General features: G+C 45.6%; 2 protein-coding genes and 1 long non-coding RNA gene across 3 annotated transcripts in view; 2 read left to right on the top strand and 1 right to left on the bottom strand.

Annotated features, from left to right (window-relative positions):
• Positions 1-19,472, top strand: part of LOC135370098 (COP9 signalosome complex subunit 7b-like) — a 337,544-nt gene that overhangs the window by 203,841 nt on the left and 114,231 nt on the right. The window lies entirely within an intron of this gene.
• On the top strand, positions 420-5,178 carry LOC135370073 (uncharacterized). Its single transcript, XR_010415198.1, has 3 exons — positions 420-700; positions 1,078-1,220; positions 3,041-5,178. It is a non-coding gene; the product is annotated as an uncharacterized LOC135370073 (long non-coding RNA).
• On the bottom strand, positions 5,062-17,464 carry LOC135370072 (required for meiotic nuclear division protein 1 homolog). Its single transcript, XM_064603767.1, has 11 exons — positions 17,245-17,464; positions 16,936-17,027; positions 16,701-16,882; positions 16,603-16,642; positions 15,911-16,011; positions 15,730-15,827; positions 13,265-13,329; positions 12,106-12,182; positions 9,150-9,270; positions 8,979-9,095; positions 5,062-5,240 (listed from the first exon to the last, which is right to left on the bottom strand). The coding sequence occupies exons 1-11, from the start codon at positions 17,327-17,329 to the stop codon at positions 5,196-5,198; spliced, it is 1,023 nt and encodes a 340-aa protein (XP_064459837.1). The 5' UTR covers positions 17,330-17,464; the 3' UTR covers positions 5,062-5,195.

Here is a 19,472-nt window from a genome sequence, read left to right on the forward strand (position 1 = left end):
CCTTACTTTCTTGCATCAAGGCTGTCCCGTTATTTTCTTTCTTTCTCTTTTTTTTTTTTTGCGAGGTTAGTTTAGGTGTCAACGCTCCCGAAAACATTCTAATCCAATCGCCCCTGAATGTACTTTGCAGTGGTTGTGTGATTACATGGATTTTGACAACATTCTTCGTAGTATCGTTTTCGTAGAGTTCTTGCAATGTACTAAAACACCGAAAAACTGTGTCTCTCTCAGTAAATTATCAACACAATTGATGATAAAGAATGCATGACTAGCGTGACGAGGTCCGTCAAAAGCAAACCAAAACAAGCCATAAGCATAGGGCCAATAAGTTTTCTTCTAGCAACTGGAGCCAATAGGAGCGCCGACCCTATTGCTTCCGCGGAGGCTGCGGAGGTGAACATGATGGATGACGGTATTGGCTAGCCGATGCTACTTTTTTTGTTCTCGCTGTTTTCAAGTTGGCGTGCGATCAACTGTTCGAACTTGCGGCGGGCCAATTTGAATTATGTCACCTCCAAAGGGAAAAAAGCCGAGTACGTTAAGAGCAAGCTTGCGGGAAAGAACGAGAGAGAAGTTCAAAAACTTGCGAGACGAGAACAGAAGTACAGTTAACAAATCGTACTACGCACTGAGAGAAGTTCGAAGAAGCGCACGCCAAACATTAGCACACGTCAAATCGGCCCTTGAGAATGTTTCTAATGTAAGTCATGTTATCTCTCTTGTACGTACTTCTATACGACAGCTATTAACTATATAAGCGCTTTCTTCTTAAAAAAAGAAAGAAAGAGTGTTGATATTGTTTATGTGGTAGAACGGTAGAAGGATACAAACAGGCTTTGTTTGAAGTAACGGAGGAAACCTAGTAAGACTCGTAAGTCCAATATCACAAGACGGTATTGGCGACATCGTGTTGACAAGTTGTGTTGGAATAGCCAACGGACAATCTTAGTAGCCCAGCCCCACCCCAACGGTTACCCCCAACACAGGAGAATGCAGTTTCCTGTAGCTGCATGACCCCATATTTTCCGGACTAGCAACTGAAAAGTAAACGAATATATATATATGCATTTGTTTCAGAGATGTCTTCGAGAGCGTGGACAACACGGTTACCGTGTCGCAGCACGCAGTCCTATGAGTTCGCCCACACCCGTTAAACTCTACACTCCATTTGGAATCGAGACCCCAAGCCCACCTCAAAAATGGAGGACCCCAAGGAAGAGGTATGGCATGGGAGTTGCATACATTACCACCAATGGGTAGCTAAACATTCAATCAACAGTACCAAGCTATCTTCCTTGAATATTTATGATCGAATCACCAAGAAAAATATGTGTGTGTGTGTGTCGAGCTCATTTAGAAATACCTTTGTGGAACGTATTACCATCGGGAAAAATCTGAAATTGGTGGTTACATTTTTTAAATTTAAAGATCCTTTAAATATTCTACGTTACCTTTGCAAAGTGGGATGGAGACATGGACAGATGGGGAGAGGACAGCAGGAAGGAGTGGGGGATGGAGGGGTTAGTATGCATCCTGGGCCAACTTCAAGGGGAACTGTGCCAACATTTGCCCAGAAAATCTGCCAGGAAACCCAGGGAAAGCCTCCGACAGCACAGTCTGGGGTAGGATTCCAACCCGCCACCTCAATGTGAGCAGTACTGCATGCACCTACCGTAAACATTTCTTTATTCGCAAAGTATGAATTTTCGCGAATCGCGCATTCAGTCGTTTGAGAAGTTATTCGCGAGTATTTAATTTCGCGAATTCAGGGCTGTTTCCTTTCGCGGGATAAACGTCAAGCTGCGTTCGCGAGTAAAATTTTTTGCGATTTTTCAGCGGTCGCAAACTTTGCAAAAATTTTTACGAATTAACGCGAACAAATATACGGCACAGTATCTCGTTTGCGCGAGTGGTTTTTTCTCTCTGAGCTACCTCAAACACATGCAAGACCAAAGAGAGAGAGAGAAAAGCCCCCAATGAGCACTGCGGAATTTTGACAAACAGAAGCTTGGGAGTATCAGCTAGTGAAAACCTGGAAAAGTCGGGGAACTTGAAGGCTGCAGTTCGGTAGACACCCTGCTAAAGCTTACTGCGGGGTGTCTACCAAAAACTAGGAATTGTCTGGGAATTTTTGATTTGACCGGAAAAGTGAGGGGGTTGCCTGGGAAGTTGCCAAAAAGCAGATGGAGTCTGGGGGAAAATCCGGAACAGGTGCCACGACTATATGCAGGGAGTCGCGAGTGGTGACCCGTGCTGTCGTGTGGTCACGCCGCAGCAATGTTGCCTCGAGTAACAGTTTGCCGATACGACAAGCTCAGAAGCAGAAAAGTAGGGCAGCCTCACTAGCGAGTGACCTTTAAGAACAAAAATTAAGAAGACTAGAGCACCTTTACCACGAAACAGTGGCATTCAAAGAGCATGTTTCGCGTGAGTCTCTCCCTTCCTACTCTGAGAGCACCTACGTCACACGTCTCGCACGTGTAGCAAAGCTGTATTCCAGTAATTGGAGATGGGGGAGATTTCGGACTCCTAGCCAATGACTGGCCTCGTTAACAAAGCAGCTGTGTGCGGGGAGAACCGCCTGTGAGAACATCGCTGTGACCCCGCGGAGCAATACAGCGCAGAAAACATAATGCACGCATGAAATGGAATATGCGAGCTTTTGGTACCTTTTGATCTGGCTACCTTGGGTTCGACATGATGTTTGAAGTGTAAATATGTTTAGAATTGACTACACTACCCAATATTAAAACAAAATTAATATATAGGTGGCTCGCATTTTGAATGGTTGATGGTGTGCGACGCCAAAATAACGTCAAAGTTGTCACCAGGGCATTGCAGGGCGGGGCATGAGCGCGAAAGAAGTGATTATTCCTTTGGTTTGGAGCCATTATTTACCTTTTTTGCGACAAAAAATGTTGCAAAACGTGACTGTAGGAAACGAACTGCACTGCATTACAAAAAAAAAAGCACCTTGCATACCTGTTTATTGCCCCCTTTAAACTGTTTGTATCCCAACTGACAAGGTCGTTCTCTGCAGGTGCGCTAACGAAACACCGACCAAAGGACTCAAAGAAGACCTGCAGGAAATTGCAACAGGCATGAGGGAGCTGTCAGCTATTGCAGAGCGCATCAAGGAAAAACAGGACATGGTGTCTGAATGACTTATGGAAGCTCACTTGCATAGGGTTCATTTTGTACTCCTACCATACCATACCTTACCATATCTCGAGATCTGATCCTCTTTGATGGTGTGCGGATTGTGCACCAGTACTGGTTGATCTGTGTGTGCTGCTCCTCGCATTTTAACGGGTTGCAAACCTAAAGAAGAGGCTTTATTTTTGAGCAAATATGTGATCATGCTAGCAGCTACTGTTTGTCTATCAGAATGTCCACGTACCTACTCTGTTTGCATATAAAATATGCAGTATAGTTCCTCGTTGCTTGTACCATCCCTTTTTACCGTGTGTGGCGTAAATTCTGAAGGCCCGACGCCGCTTTTGTGGGACCAAAAATATGACTAAAAGAGAGCACTAACCTTGCTGGGAATGACGTGTCCATAATATTTTCAGAATCCGCAGCAACAGCACGTTTTGCCCCTCCTCTTGAACTCCCAAACCGTTCTCAGGTGGGAACACGAAGGTTGTGAGGGATACTGAGGTGCTGTGGGACTGTTACATTAACAAATCAGCGGGAAGCAAAAACTGTTTTCTTTGAATTGTGCCGCTGCAAGATCGGGCATATTTAATCCTCCGGAGTTAATGTAACGCACAACCTAGTAGATTATAGCGACCACGTCATACGGACCCTTTCCCAGCACCGCCTTTGGCGGCTAGCGGTGGCGCCACTCATCGGCCAGGTTATTGCTTCCTCAATTTTTACGGTACTCTGTACTTTAGTTTACCTTAGTGTTTTTGTACAAGGGGGGGGGTGTCCTACGATAGATACTTCCTTCTAAAGTTGATTTATCATCATCATTCTACGTGTTTTCATCGTAACTGTCACTGTCGTCTGCTACGGTAATCGTGCGTCCACTTCTGCACATTCAAAATTCAAATTTGCATTGTCCAATTGTGATGCAGATCTCGCGTGCCGATGAGTAGTGCACCTAGCTGATTGTGCGGACGGGCTCCTGATTGGGTTTGCCGATTATGACATGATCGCTATAATCTAGTACGTCGTGATGTAACGTGAGTGACCATTGACCGTGTGACGTTTTGTCTGTGACGTCCGGACATTATCCGAGCATAGTTTCGCCGAAGTACTGTGGAGATGACATTTGAGAGTTTTAGAATACGTCTTCCGCACCCAATCCGCAGACAAGACTCTGAGTCACGTACGCTGTCATTGGTTCCGTTAAGTACGGTGTCTTTACAGTGACACAACCAATAGTATACTGAAACTCTCCACTGTATCCACTTGCAAGAACATCCTTAGTTATGATATCCATGTATTTCCTTTGTGTTGCAGCTGCTGCTTCGACTCGGAAGAATCGCTTTTCCTAAGGAAATGATGCATGCACAGTTTTTGCGGCTTAGTGGTGCGAGAAAAGCCTTTTGCTCGGGAAATTTTGGGCTGTCTACCAGTGGCATATAGCCAGAGGAGGAGGGGGTTTCTCTTGGGCTACCATTTTATTTTGATATCTTGAGTAAATCATGCCAGCACGCTACTTCATGCATTGTACCCCAGGTGCTCTGACGTGGCTGACGTGGCCGACGTGGCCATTGATATGTAGCAGTGATCTCCATTGACATTTATATCATCACTTGACATCAAAATAGGCAGCGCAAAAAAAAAAGAAAGTTACCGTTTTGGTGTAACTGTGCCAGGCATGTACTGGGAGACCGGCGGAACATGTGCTTCGTGCTCTTCCGTAACGATTTATAACAGTAGAGGTACCTTGGGTACTGGATGGGGCTCCTTCTGGTATTTATTCTTAGCAGTCTCCACAAATCGTGTTTACCGTTTCATGTGGTGCGCACCAAGGCAAACCATTACTGACTTCATAAGCCATTCTTAGCATTGCTCTGCTCTGCTGTCTTTTGTCAAAGATACCAAAGCCCAATTACCATAGTCCATATCTATATATATTTGGCAGCGCATTGTATGTGGCACTCATTGTGTATTGTTTACATGTATTACCAACCTTGTATTTTATATAAAAACTATTGTACTCTGTGTTCGGACTTGATCTTCTATGAGAGAAACCTTGCACTATAGTGCAGGCATTCAAACCCTACCTGCAATGAGAAGTGCAGAGAGGACATGTCAGTTCCAGTTTGCTTCTAAAGGCAGACAGCAGTAGTAATACACTAGCAAGCAAGATAAGTAGAGCTCAAAGTTTGAGGGTTTAGGACGATCCCCCCCGAATTTGCTACCCGAATTGGAGGTTGCCTATTTGGGGTGAAACCAGGTTCTTACCCAGCAAATTGCCGTCACTGAGATGTCTGTAGGAATGCACATTAACTTGTTTGGCAGAAAAATACAATTACATCACCATTTGTACCAAACTGGTACATTAGTTTGAGTAACCGAGCTCGATTTCTCCCCCGAATTTAGTGCACCGCAAGTTTTTTTTCACCCGAATCCGTATAAATTTACAGCTGATTTTTATCTACCCGATTTTTAACTCAAAATTTAGACAAAAATTCCCCACAAGATACGTCATGTGCGAATAACCATTTTAAAACTGAAGTGAGTTGATACATATAACAGAAGCAAATACGAAGGGAGTAGTGTTATAACCAGACTGGATACACATGCTGCACATGTACGGATGTGTACAGCATAATTTTTTGCAATATATTCATGCAGATCAGAATATATAGTAACGCTCACTTTCTTTCAAGCCCTCTATTGTGCTATTTTTGGCCTTACATGTAAAGCTTGGGAACTATTCCAATATATTTGGTTTGCAAAGAAACATCTATTCGATTCGGGATTTGAATATAGAATTCCGTATTTGTTTCAGAGACCGAACCAAACATAGAACGACTTGCTTCGTTATTTGCAAAATAAATAAACAAAACCAAATATTGCATAAAAATAATGATCCTTCCTTTTTTTCCCTTCCCTTTTGAGCCTCGACAACGTTGTAACACTTTGGTGGATGTAGAGTTCATTACGTGATGCATAGGCGCCGACTGCGGGGGGGCGCGGGGGCCCTTGCCCCCCCGGAACATGAACTAGGGGGGGGCGCCGCCTCCCCCGGGAAGTCCCGCTAAGAGACTGACACCAACCTTTGGGGCTCCGGCGCGCCAGAGTCAAAAGAGCGAAGAGGCACCAACCCCAAAAATTGATCTTGCAATTTGTAAAATATGCATCCGCCCACCATACTCATTATCACAGTAGGTGAGGCGAAGAAACACAGAGGATGACACAACACATAGACTGAATTTCGCCCAAAGCAATCAGGTCAATGAAACGAAGCAGTCGAAAAGGTACCAGCAGCTGCGAGGTGTAACGGTAGGATCTTCGGAACGCATATCCGTTGGGAGCGGGTTCAACTCCCGCTGCTCCATTTCGTTGACCATATTCATTAAATTGCGCGCATTTCGGCTCAAACACCGAGGATTCAATGCATTTTGTTCCTTTTGCACTCAGTTTTCAAAGGCGTAATGCCTTCAGTTGTGCACATGTTCACTGTTTACGTTCTCTGTGTTTTTCTTTTTGTTTTGTTTTTTCTGTTCTTCCTTCCTCTTATTTCTATACCAGTTCTGCATACATCATAGGATCCCGCCGGAGTGTGTGATTCTTCAACTTTAGTTTTGTGTTCATCATTTTTCTTTTCCTTTTCTTTCCTTCTTTTTGTTTTCTTTTGCCTTTCTTCTTTTCTTTGCCTTTTTCTTCCCCCTTTCACTTTTTTGTTGGAATAACAAGCCGACATCCATCTGGCTTTCTTTTCCTTTCTTTTTTTTTTTCTTAATAAACATATCCCCCCCCACCCCCGCCAGAGTACTTACTTCGCGGTGCGCCCTTGCCCCCCCTGGGAAAATGAAAACTCTCCGCCTCTGACGTGATGCATGCGTTGTACCGCGTGTCAGAGTATTGAGGAAAGAACAGTTTCATCAACAACATCAACATCATGAACAACAGGATCTTCAACATCTTTCTATGTGTCATATTCCCATTGGTTTTCCTGTTATCACTGCATAATATACAGGGTATCTCCTTTTTTTTTAAAGCATTACAGATCTTTTACACAAAATAGCCATTAGAGACTAGCACAGATGGTGTTTTTGCATTAATTAACTTTGATTTAGATGTCTTCTCAAAAATGTGAGAAATGTGGAGCCAGCCATTTAAAGCTATCACATTAAAAAAAAAAAACAAGAACTGAATCGTGCATGTGCTTTGAGATACACCAAACTAAACCACGCACACCAGGAGCGCGGGAAAAGACCCGGCCTTGAACTCCTGGATATTGCTGCAAAGTGGTTCATTTGGCTGGCAGATCAGTGCCTACTGTTGTTGCAACAAGGAGTACTTTGTTTTCAAAAGCCCTTGATATGACACTGGTAGCAGAGTATGTAGTCACTTATTTTATTTTATCAAAAAAGACCCTAAGTAACCTTCTTCTGTAAGAAATTTTGATGGGTATAGGTAGATGAGAGAACTTTATTCCCATCCACATGTGTAAATGCTTTGCACAAGGAAAGTTTTCTTCTTTTTTTTTTTAACAGCTTAACAAGTCTGGTATTCTGCAGCAGATAAGCAGTTGTTCAGCGTGGGCAAGGACATTTATGCAATATTGTCTGACAAGCTTAATAACACAAGCTGTGCGCAACATATATTGCTCCAGTGCGCCATATCCATCCGCTTAGCGCATAATTTGGAATAAAAGTTCGACAGAAAGTTCAAGAAGCGGTGTAGAGCATGTTGGTTGACTCGAAACGTGCGGAGGTAGTTGTGTGTTCATGTCTGTCCACACCTGTTCCATGATGCTTCAACATGTTAGAGGGGTACTTGATAATTCTGAATGTAACTGCAAAGTCGCTTAGTGACTTTAAGTGTAACTTAACAATGCAGTTACTATTTGCTCGGAGTAACTGTACCTGTAATTTAAATTTTTTTTCTGGTAGCTGTAACTTATCTCCTTCTTTCCGTAACACTTTTCAAGACTGTGCTCTCCAACAGAATGTCCACCTGGCTGCGTAGCCCACTGACAAAATGGCATCTCTGCTGCTCTCGTACCTTTTTTTTATAAGAAAAATCTGTAATGCCTTTAAAAAAAGTAAACGCCCTGCATTTTGTTGCTATATAACGAAGAAAAGGCTGTATTTTTTTGTGTGTGTGTACGGGAGATAGTGGCACATGCAGATAATAGTTAGACACCTGTGTCTTATGTTTTTTGAGAACTAAAGGAGCCAAAATTTCTGACTCATTTTAGGAGCTGTAAAATTTGGGAATACTTGGTCAAAAAGCAGAAGTTCAGGTTGAACAATAAAAACAAAAAAACAAAACAAAAAACAGCGCTTGTTACTTTTGAGACGAATAGGAGATGGAGAAAGGTTGTGCTCAACACACAGTGCTTAGTGTTCTCCAATGCCTGTATTGGTGGCTAATATACCCCTTCATATGGGTAGGCAGTTCTCAATTATCATTTATTATTGAAACCAAAGTTCACTGAACCACTGAACATGCACATAGCGCCACCAAGCGTACAAACTGTCAACCTGTCAAGCAACATCGGATTCAATGATCTCCGAGACGTTGACACGTTACATACTTGGTGGTGCTACGTGCATGTCCAATTGCCATTGGCTTCAATGGTGATTGAAGAGTGCATGTGTGACGAGGGAATAAATTAGCATTTTGGCAAGTTTGTTTTCAGTGTTTTTTTTTTCTCATCTCCTACCCCTAAGTGATGGTGAGATCGTGGGGCGAAAACGGGTTTTACTAGTTTTTGCCACAAAACACGGGGACTCCAATAGTGTCCAGTACTCGAATGCCATTCAAACAATGCAGGGGGCGCTCACCTCAACCATGATGAGGACTATGATCATGATCTCGAGACGCACATGATGTTTATCTTCGAGGTGGTGGCTCAACAGCTCCATGAGCTCACAGCAATGGGTCAGCTTCTCATTCATCACCTGAAAGTTATACATGTATCAACATTTCAAAACCAAACACGTTTCAAGAAGGACCTTTGTGCGACGCTCAATGTTCATGTACTTGACGACCTTTAGGTACAGGATTTCCAGGTTCTCCCTGTCCCAGTAGAAGTCCGGCGTGTCGAGGAGATCCGAGCTCAGGTTGATGAGGTGTCTGGGGACGACGCGCAAAATATCAGGCACTCATCTATAGGAGGCTTCTGACTCCCCCCTTGATTTCTGTCATCACACAGGTGGTGTCCGTGCATATACTTGTGTTTTAGAGACTTGCGTTATGTTTCACAAAGATCTGCATGCAGGTGTGGATTTATGAGGGGGGGTTCGGATGTCCTGATTTTGGATGTTACATAGAGTTTTGATTGACCTTGATGGTGTAATAGCATGCTGTCCAAGGCAAAGCCCCACCTCACAGAAAAAAACAACAACCTGGATCTGTCTCTGTCTGTAGGGTAATTAAAAAAAAATTCTCCGTTAGCGCCGCAAGGCAAATGTGGCTATGATCGGCGTACAGACATTGAGAGAAGGCAGCAGGGCGGAGTGGGGGGACAAGGGGGTTAGTACATGTTCTGGGGCTGACTTCAGGCGGAACTGTGTCGACATTCGTTTGGAAAGTCTTTGGGAAAACCTGGAGAAGACCTCAGACAGCACAGCCAGTGCCGGGATTCGAACTCACGTCACCTCCCAGTCTCGGCGTGGAAGGCGATCGTCCCAACTGCTATGCCACGGGATATGGTAGGGTAAAATAAGGGTTATAGGGTTAGGGTAGGGGTAAAGTTTTAATTCGGGAATCGTGAAATATGGTAAGATCAAGCTATATGGCTGCGTATCACATAGGCCATGAGTTTTCAATCTGCCAATCTGGCAAGTTTTCAATCTGGGGGTCTGAAACACAACCTCCTCCTTTCCTGATATGAACACCTCAGGTTATGGGATACTCAATCCCCCCCCTCCCCCAAGTCCCCCACACAACTGCTGCATATGGTGTATCAGGTGGAACATAAACAAAGTGTACGCTTTGCTTTTCAGACAAATGGCAAGATGCTGAGTGACTGTTCTTAGCGTTCTCCAGAGCCTACATTAGCATGATGGGAATTGATGTTCTGAGGCTGGGACACAGGCCTGTGTACTTGGCTTATAGGCACTTGAAGCTTGTGTGTTGTCCTTTCTTCTGTGTTCCAGCCTCAGAAATGAAGCACCCTTGGAAGTTGTTGAGGAGGTGTGTTAGCTTGGGGAGGTGTTAGTTGGGGAGGTGTTAGCTTAGCTCTATTGGTTGAGCCCATGAATCAGCAATCAAGATGTGGGTTCCAGTCCTACAGCTGGCTAATCTATTCAGTTACTTATTTCTTTCCAGGCTGCATTAGCAGTTTGGCAAGTTCAGTTTCAGATATTGTCAGGTTTTACCCGAAGTGACGATGGTGCACGATGAGGGGTCGAGGGGGGCAAGTCGGGTGTAATCCTGAAGCACGATGTTCTAGGAAAGTACCAAGCTGTCCGAGGCTTGACCTCCCACCCAAGAAAAGTCGTACTGGATGTGCCCCTGACTGCCATTCCAGACTAAAAAAAGTGCTATTTTTTTACTTTGTATCAGGGATCGGAACCGGTATTTTTTTCGGTCCGGTTCGGGTTCAGGCATATTGGTTCGGTTCGGGTTTAGCTCCGCTGAACCAAAATTATCAGCTTCAACCGGTTCAAGTATATCAGTTCGGTTCGGGTTCTGCTCAGGGAGAACCCGCACACACACACACAGACAACAAAAATCGCTCAGCGGTCAGGACATTTACAGGGATTGGAAGCATTACTTTTTTTGGTCCCGGTTTAACTGGTTCATAGGCAGTAATTTTGCTACATGAAAGCGATACACGGTTGTAAGAGAAAGGTGTGAGATAACCGTTTCAGGTGAGTCAAAAAAACGTCAGTGTCGGTTAGTAGCACAATTATTTCACCTCTGACTCGATTCCCAAACCGGTAACCGTATGATTTTTTTTTTTTGTTCAGTTCCGGTTCGGTTCAGGACAAGCAAAAAAATTGTTCGGGTTCGTTAGAAAATAAAGTTTTTTTCCGGTTTTCGGTTCGGATTCAGTTCCGGTTCCGATCCCTGCTTTGTATTGCAACTGAATCTTTGGTTAAAGTCTCAGTACGCAAAATATAAATGCGGTCAGTGAATGTTATGCTGTACAACAAATTTTTGAAAGAGGCAACAGAACTTGACAGCTTTGGATCGTATATGAAATACAAGGAGCACCGCACGAACTTGGGCTTACCCAAAGGCCCTACCCGGCCCATGGGCCGTGCTGGGTAATGCTTTATTTTTGCGGGCCTGGGCAGAGCTCAGGTTTCACATTATGGGACCGGGCCGAGCATGGTCCTAGGTCGGGCTCCAACCTGTGTAGCCCCAGTTTCTGCTAGCCACGCATGATGCAGTTTTCATTTTTTATATTCACGCTTCCATCAGTTTCATATCGGGCCCCGCATGTGCCTTGAGAAAGCCCTGACAATAGTGTATACAGGGGCAGAGGAAGCTCTGATGTCATCCCCTCAGCTTCTGTCATCATTATTGCTTCAATACTATGTAGGTAGTGTGCATAGGCTATAGATTGTTGCATTTTAGGTCCAAACCCGGTACAACCCACTTTCATGCCCCGATTTGCATCATCGTCACTCATAGGCAGAGCCGTCGTGAGCAGAATTTGCACTCAGGGCAGGGTAAAGGTGAAGCCCCCTTCACCTGCCCTGCCCTGTTTCATGTGCCTTTCATTTCACCCGAAAATTCCCCAACGACATAACAGACAGAGATCGCTTTCGCACAGACCGATTTCTCATCATAAAACCCGACAATCAAAATCAAAAACATAAATCAAAAATCGAAATCATAAAACCCAAAAACAAAGAACCCTATGTATGTAGCATGCAGGCCTACCCAACCACCCCTTAAAGAAATCCTGGATCTTCCCCCGAGCGTACTATATATCGAGACGAGGTTGCAGCTCACCGCAAGGAGAAGAGCTCCCCGGTCTTCCGGAAAAGTTGGTCACGTGTCATTCGTATCTTACGTCCGTCCTTCATGTCCTGCGGAGCATTATTTTGAGATGCAGCGATATGAATATAGTCAGGGACAACGTAAGCCATACACTTGACCCCGCCCCCACACAGGAACCGCTTTGTGCGCGCGAATGTAGTGTGGCGCGGCCAAGAGGGGGCGTCGTGCGAGGGCTGGCAGCCAATCGCAGGAGCCTTGCACGGATGAGTGGGAGGTCTGAATTGTGGGAACTGTCATCGGTCATAGGGTCCGACATTTTCTGGTTCAACTCGATTTCTCCCATTTTTTCCAACCCGAATCGGTTTCGGAGCAATTCGAGCCAAACGTGATGTCTCCCAGAATTCTTATCAGCTGTCATGTATCGTGCACACTGTTTAGTGGCAATCCGTGCACATGTCTGTCCTACATATATTATTTGGGTCCAACAATAAACTGTGCAAATCACATCCGATGTTAAAACATGTGGCGCTTGTCGCGAGAACGCATGTCTAACCCATGACCTACTAGGTTATAATGACCATGTCATAACCGGCAACCCTTATGAGGAGCCCGTCCGCACGATCCGCTAGAGGCACTACTCATCGGCCCGTGAGTTCTGCATCATGATTGGACGAAGGAAATTTGAATTCTGGACGCGGAGAAGCAGACGCGTACAACTACCGTAGCAGACGACAGCAACAGCTCTTATGAAAACGTCTATAGAATGACGATGAAAATCAACTTTAGAAAGAAGCATCTCTCGTGGGACATCCACCACTTGTACAAAAATAGAAAGGAGAGCCGAAGTACAAAGTATTGCAGAAATTGAGGAAGCAATAACCGGACCGTTGAGTAGCGCCACCACTAGCCCCCAAATTCGGTGCTGGGCTGGAAAGGGGTGCCCATGACATGGTCGGTATAATCTAGTAGGGCGTGGCCTAACCATACATATACTACCTCTAACTGCAGGGCGGAGAGAACGAAAGTCACCCGATAACGCCAGAATGTATCGGCAGTTTTAAAGAGAACCCGATCTTTCCCTCCCGAATCTGGGGAAGGCATTTAAACCCGAAAAAGTCAGACCCTAAATGTGAAGGACTTAAGAGGTAATTCCTACCACAGTTGCACTTACCTCAATGAGACACTCGATGCTCTCCACGTACGCGTCCAGGGAGGCCTCCCATATGGCCAGTTTAACTGGGAGGGATTGTAAGAAGGAAAAGCTTGCAACCAACATCTAATGACCACGTCATAATCGGCAACCCCTATGAGGAGCCCGTCCACATGACCTGCTAGAATAGAAATCTACTGGGTGGACAAACAATAATCATACCTGCCAACCTGAGGAACTCAAAATTCGTGAGACTCCCCCTGTGTTGTACCCGCTACCCGAAAAAGGTAGCGCAATACCGATACGTGCTACCTGAGCAAAAAGTAACGAAATCCCGATATCGTTACACGTACCTAAAAGTAGCGGAATACCGCTACCGTTACCCTTAAAAAGTGACGCGAGACTTCATGCGCTACTTTTTAGGAAAGAAACAAACAGTATCGTTGACGACGTACTTCAAACGTCTTAAAATAATAAAATAAAACAATATCTCAAAATAATAAATCGACGTCCAAAGGTTACACGTAGGTTGCCCGAAGGCTAAAAATTTGAAAACCGTTTTTTTACAGATTTACTAAAGCCTACTCGGTATCCTACATATCTTTTTCTCTTCCTCTAAAGCAAATAAAGTACAAAGCAAGTCTACCGATAAAAGGCTCAGCAGCTTTGTCACAAAAGGAACTCGGATCGCCCGGAACGAGAAGTTAGTAAACATACCATAGTGTGCTTTTCAAATTGGACGTTGACTTCCTTGACGCACAGGTAAAGCTTTCCCACCGAGGCGCATAGTAGAGATCTGAACACCACGCTACTGTTTTGTACTGTAGCAGGCCATGGTCCCTCCATTGCAGCGGCAAGAAATGGCAACTGTCAAGCACCAGAGCGTACGTGGTGCAATGTCATGTGGAATGTCATGACTCATAGCTAGCGAGGACGGCTCCAGAATGGAGTGACGTCAGTTTGCAGACAACTCCGACAACGCACCAAATCTTCAAGAAGGTTCATCCCAAATAGGGAACACGTGGAGGACACATCCTCTTTGTAAGATAACGGCCTCTGTGCCCTCCTTTCGGCTATTTGCCCGGTCTTCCCAGAATGAGTTGTGATATCGGGCAGCTTGATCGAAGGCAGGCAGAGTGGAGGTTTGATGATAGGTCGAAGTCGAGTTGTCGCGAACCCCAGCTCGAAAAGTAGCGGTAGCGCTCAAAGATTGCGCTACCGCAAATTTGTAGCGGAAGTACTTCTTTCGTTACCAGTTTCAAAAAGTAGCGCGATCTCTACTCCGCTACCGAAAAAAGTAACGGATACGGTAGCGCCGTTACTAGTAGCGGCGCTACGTACAACACTGGACTCCCCACAATGCGACATGGGGGGGACACACACACATTAATTTTGGACACCAGTGGATTGCGATTCCTCTAGTCTGCTCAGCAAGTAGCCACTATCGGGTGGGGCTGCGACGCTCTGCCGTTGCTTCCATCAACCGCAACTGCGAAGACGCGTCGTCTCAGGCTCTCCCCCATAGCATTTTGCACGGCCGCAGCCATTTCACCGATGATGGCAGCGGCAACACCAGCTAGAGAGAGAAAGCCTCCTCTCCCTCCTTCGCTACGTAGACATATATAGGCAGAATTCGTCTGCTACTGCAATTCACCGTCCTGCAAATTCCAAGACCCTGCAAATGATTGCAGCTCACCTGGAACCTGCAGACCTAAATATTTAGACAAAAAAGTGCGAGACGCTTTGCAGAAAATCACTTTTGAGAAAGATTGAGACCGTTTTGCATTACATTTCCAAGTTTTTCCATTTAGTACGCGGGGACGTTCAATCGCAACTCGCAGACGACATTGGTTCTTCTCCATGGGCACGACCGCTGAAAGCACATTCGTGGTTGGCTACGGTCGTCGAAAACACGATCCTGATTGGCTGACTCTTAATTGTTACGTCGAGTCGACGAGCGCGCAGGCCTTCCGTATCTAGGTGGTGTTGGCAGCGGTCTTTGTGCGTCCACACCAGTTCCGCTTTCTTCGTCAGATTTTGGGAACGTCCTCTGGAACAGCGGTCACACGCGGTCGCTTACGCTCCGCGGCTGACCGTGCTCAACCAGGAAACCCTTAAAAAGGCACTTTTTTTCTTCTTCTATCGCAGAGCGTCACACACGTGCAGGTATTTGTTCTGTTTGGAGAGCGCCATCGGAGGAGACAAAACTATCGTACAAGGCTGGACTCATGATGCGACGATAGCATGTATTCTCGAGAAACATTGACACAATGAAACACATGATCTGCCACGACTTTCAACCGTAGATGGTCATTCCATAAAAACGTGTTACGGCTGTCTTCTTCAGGATTGCGTTTGCGCAGCTCTTAAAGGAAAAAGAGAGGCCCCAATTTTCCGGGAGGACGCGTTCGTATAATCGGGAGACTCAACGAAATCCGGGAGAGTTGGCAGGTACGAATAACTGAACAAAGTACCAGTCCACAGACCTGATAGAGCCATTCCGTTGGAGAATGTATACTTCTCCAGGTCCAAACTGCCTTCAGACGGTAGAAAAATTTTGCCATTGACAAATTTTGGCTTGTTGCTGAAAAAAAAAAAAAGAGTGCACTTTGCGTCTCAGGCAATCGACGTTTGTCCAGCTGGCTTATTCCTGGATCCTGTACGTACTTGTGGAAGGTGTACTCGAGAGATTCTGTCTCCTCTTCGACCAGTGCGGCACTGTAGGAGTCCACCTCGTAAGCCTTCAACAGATGGAGCACGGACTTCCTCTGCGGAAATGGAAAAGGGAAATGAAGCAAGGAAGGAAGGGCAGGAGAAAGCAAAGAAGGAAAGGGGCTTTCATGCTACCGGCCTGTCTACATGCTGGAATTATGTAGACGAATATAATTATGCCACTGTGCTCGGCCAAGAGAAACCGTACATTGTCGTAGTGCAAGCTATTCTCAAGAACAGTGCAGACAATGTCAGAACATTGTGGTTTTGCGTTCTTACTTAAAAACCTTGAGAATGAGGAAGCGTTTGCTCTCGACGTAAATGTCGAAACCCTTTAGTCTGCGGCAATGTTCGTGCACGACTTTGCAAGCTCTCTGGACAGGTTTAAAGAAATTTAATCTGGCTTCTGCAGAAATGCCACCATCAGATCAAGGGAGGATTTTAGGGGTTCAAACCCTCCCAAAATCATATTTTTGGTGGTACATTTGAGAGAGGGAAATGAAGCTGAAATTTTCCTCCCCCACAAAAGGTCTCTCTAGTACCCCTACCAAAATATCTGTATACACCACTCGAAGATACAACATAGTCTTTTCCACAATGGCAAAATAGTCTTTTCCAAGTTCAAGTAGTTTTGGGGCATCGATCACCTCAAGTTCTGGGAAATTCCAAAAGACGACAGATCCCTCCCTGTAATAAAGAAAAGAAGGATTATGACTGACTTTTACGTGTCAAGTTGGGAGCTTACTTGAATATAAATAGATCTCTGTGTTCCTCATTAAGCTCGTATTTAGCTGTCGCGCAAACGACTTCTTCTACGTCTGGCGAAAGGACCTTTTGTTGGTAAAGCCCCTGTTTCTGAAGAGCCCTACTGACTGCTGTCAGGTCGTATTCCCCAGCTGTGCTGTACGCAACGGCTGACAAGGAGCTCTGGCAAATGAGGAATGTCAAAGGTGTTGGGCAAAAGTTGCCAAGAATTTTACCTCAGACGGTGGTTCGTCCACAACAGGTTTTTTTCTCGCGGGCCGCATTTTGAGCGGAAGTGTAGAATATGCCACTGACAAACTTGTACGAGCTGCAAAAACAAAACGATATATCCGGTACATTTGATTCAGGGCTGAGCGACACATCAGTTTGCTGGGTAAATAACGATTGACTTTTTAGATTATCCTCCCACACGGCTATTCATTCGTTGAGTAGCTCTCCGACAAGTAACATTTGAATTGTCTCTCGGTACAAACATGAAAGAGCTGCTCTCTCTCACAGTATGAGGCAACGTTGGTATGAGGTACCTGTCCGAAATGTTTGTGAAGTTGTGCATAAGTTGAACAGTAATTTCAGAGGCGTTCGAAGGAGGATGCAGGATTTTGCAGTCATTTTGAACCATCTGAGGATATCTTATATTGATACTGAACAAGAACTATCCTAAACAATGATGCAAACAGCAGCGTGTGTAAACCAGTGTAAACACGTGAGCAGACGACAAGAACTTCCACAATCCAGACTGCAATCCACTGCCACAATCCACTTCCGTAGACTGCTACAAAGCCGCTGCTTGGTTACTGGATTAGTGCTGCGCCGCCGCTCGCCGCCTGCAGAAGCTTCACCCACTTTTTCAGTTTTTTGACCAATATTGCGTCTTGAAATATGGGAGTGTTAAGTGGCTGCTCTCTTCTGCTCCTCCGGCGTTCGGGTTTCGCGCTACTCGAGCTGCCACTTAAAGGGAGACTTCGCAAGGATTCGAAAAAAAGAAAAAGGTGAACATCATACCGAACACGGACCGCTCCCTCGATACCGAATAGAACATTCGCATTCATTTTGTGCGAGTAATTAATTCGTAAATGATGACAATACCAAACCGAAGCCAAAATGCAAAGCGCACAGCGGTTCGCCCGGAGGAAGATACTGTGACGTCACCCAGCATTCTAGCTCACCATAGTCGAAGCTTGCATTCTTCCATGCCAGATGACGTAAGCAGTGCTGCTTTCAACGCCCTCTCACTTCACAGAGGCGATGCGCTCACTTCGTAATAATTCGTTCGAATAAAATCTGCGCACTTTGAGTACGAGATAGTACGTTCCTGACACCCCAAGGGTTACTGCTATTTCAAAATCTTTGTGGTGATTTTGTTGCGGAGTCCCACTTTAACGGGCTCTTGTACATGATTGCTGTGATCCTGTTACCCCCCTTCTCTTTTCCCCCTCTCTCTCTTCTCGCTGCTGTACTCTCCCTCTTCACACGTCGCGCTCTCGGTGCGCTTGTGGAAATATGGCGCGAAGACAGCTGCTCGTGTGTCTTCTAGTTGACAAAGAATTCATGATGGAGCAGAGACGAAGAAGAAGACTGGAATTCATAAGGCAAGGTCTGGCAGGCTATATTCCCATACGCAGGGCATTCACGCGGCTCTGTCCCTCAAAGAAGAAAGTATGTGAACTTCTGGCCAGGCTTGTACAAGACACTCACATAAAGTACGAGGGGCGCAAGAGTAAAAATGAACTTACAGACGAGAAACTCGTTTTTTTTTTCAACGTAATCTCCAGCTGCACTAATGCACTTGTCCCAGCGTTTCACGAGGGCTTGGATGCCAGCAGCGTAGAAATCCTTACCGGCGTGTAGCAGCCATGATCGGACCGCATTCTTGACCTCGTGGCCTGAAGTGGCGGCCCCCAAGGAACGCCTTCAGTGGCCCGAAGAGATGGAAATCGCTGGGGGCGAGGTCTGGACTGTAAGGGGGACGTGGCAGAAACTCCCAGCCAAATTCCTGCAAGGTGCGCGTCGTGAGATGCGCGGTATGCGGGTGTGCATTGTCCTGTAGGAGGAGGACTCATTTGGTTTTGAGGCCCGGCCGCTTTTGCTTTAGCGACTTATGCACATATCCTTGAGAACCTGGCAGTAGTGTGCACTATTGATGGTGATACCACTGAACAGAAAATCAACATGAACAACGCCAGCCTTGTCCCAGAAAACCGTGGAAAAACGTTGGATGTTCTCAGGAACTCTGACACTGGGCTCTGAGCCGCCCGGGCCGGGATCGTCCTGCACTGATGTACGGCCGTCTCGGAACCGTTTGCACCGCTCAAACGCTTTGCTGCGGCTAAGTGTATCGTGGCCATACTGAGCCTGAAGTCTTCTGTGAATTTCGAATGACTCTACGCCTTCATGCACGAGAAACTTGATGACAATTCGCTGTTCGATGTGCGCGCTCACCTCGTTGTCGGCCATCTTGTCCAGCACGTGTCTTCTGTTTTGCACAAACTTTGGACCACCACGTGGTGAACGCGGAGGCCTATCGCGTGTGAAAATGACGAAAAAGAAGTAGCGCGAGCCATTTGTACACTCAGGAGACAGAAAGTCCCGGTTTGACTTGAACACCCCTCGTATTTAAGTAAAGTTGCTGAGTACGTACCGGGGACAAAAAAGAGAAAAGAAAGAAACAAAAAGCTAAGAAAGATAGAACTGAAGTACAACGTATTACCTCCAATGTTGTAGTGGATGAGGCTACTACTCGTACAAACACAAA

Source organism: Ornithodoros turicata, chromosome 10 (assembly GCF_037126465.1).
Source record: "Ornithodoros turicata isolate Travis chromosome 10, ASM3712646v1, whole genome shotgun sequence".
NCBI lineage: Eukaryota > Metazoa > Arthropoda > Arachnida > Ixodida > Argasidae > Ornithodoros > Ornithodoros turicata.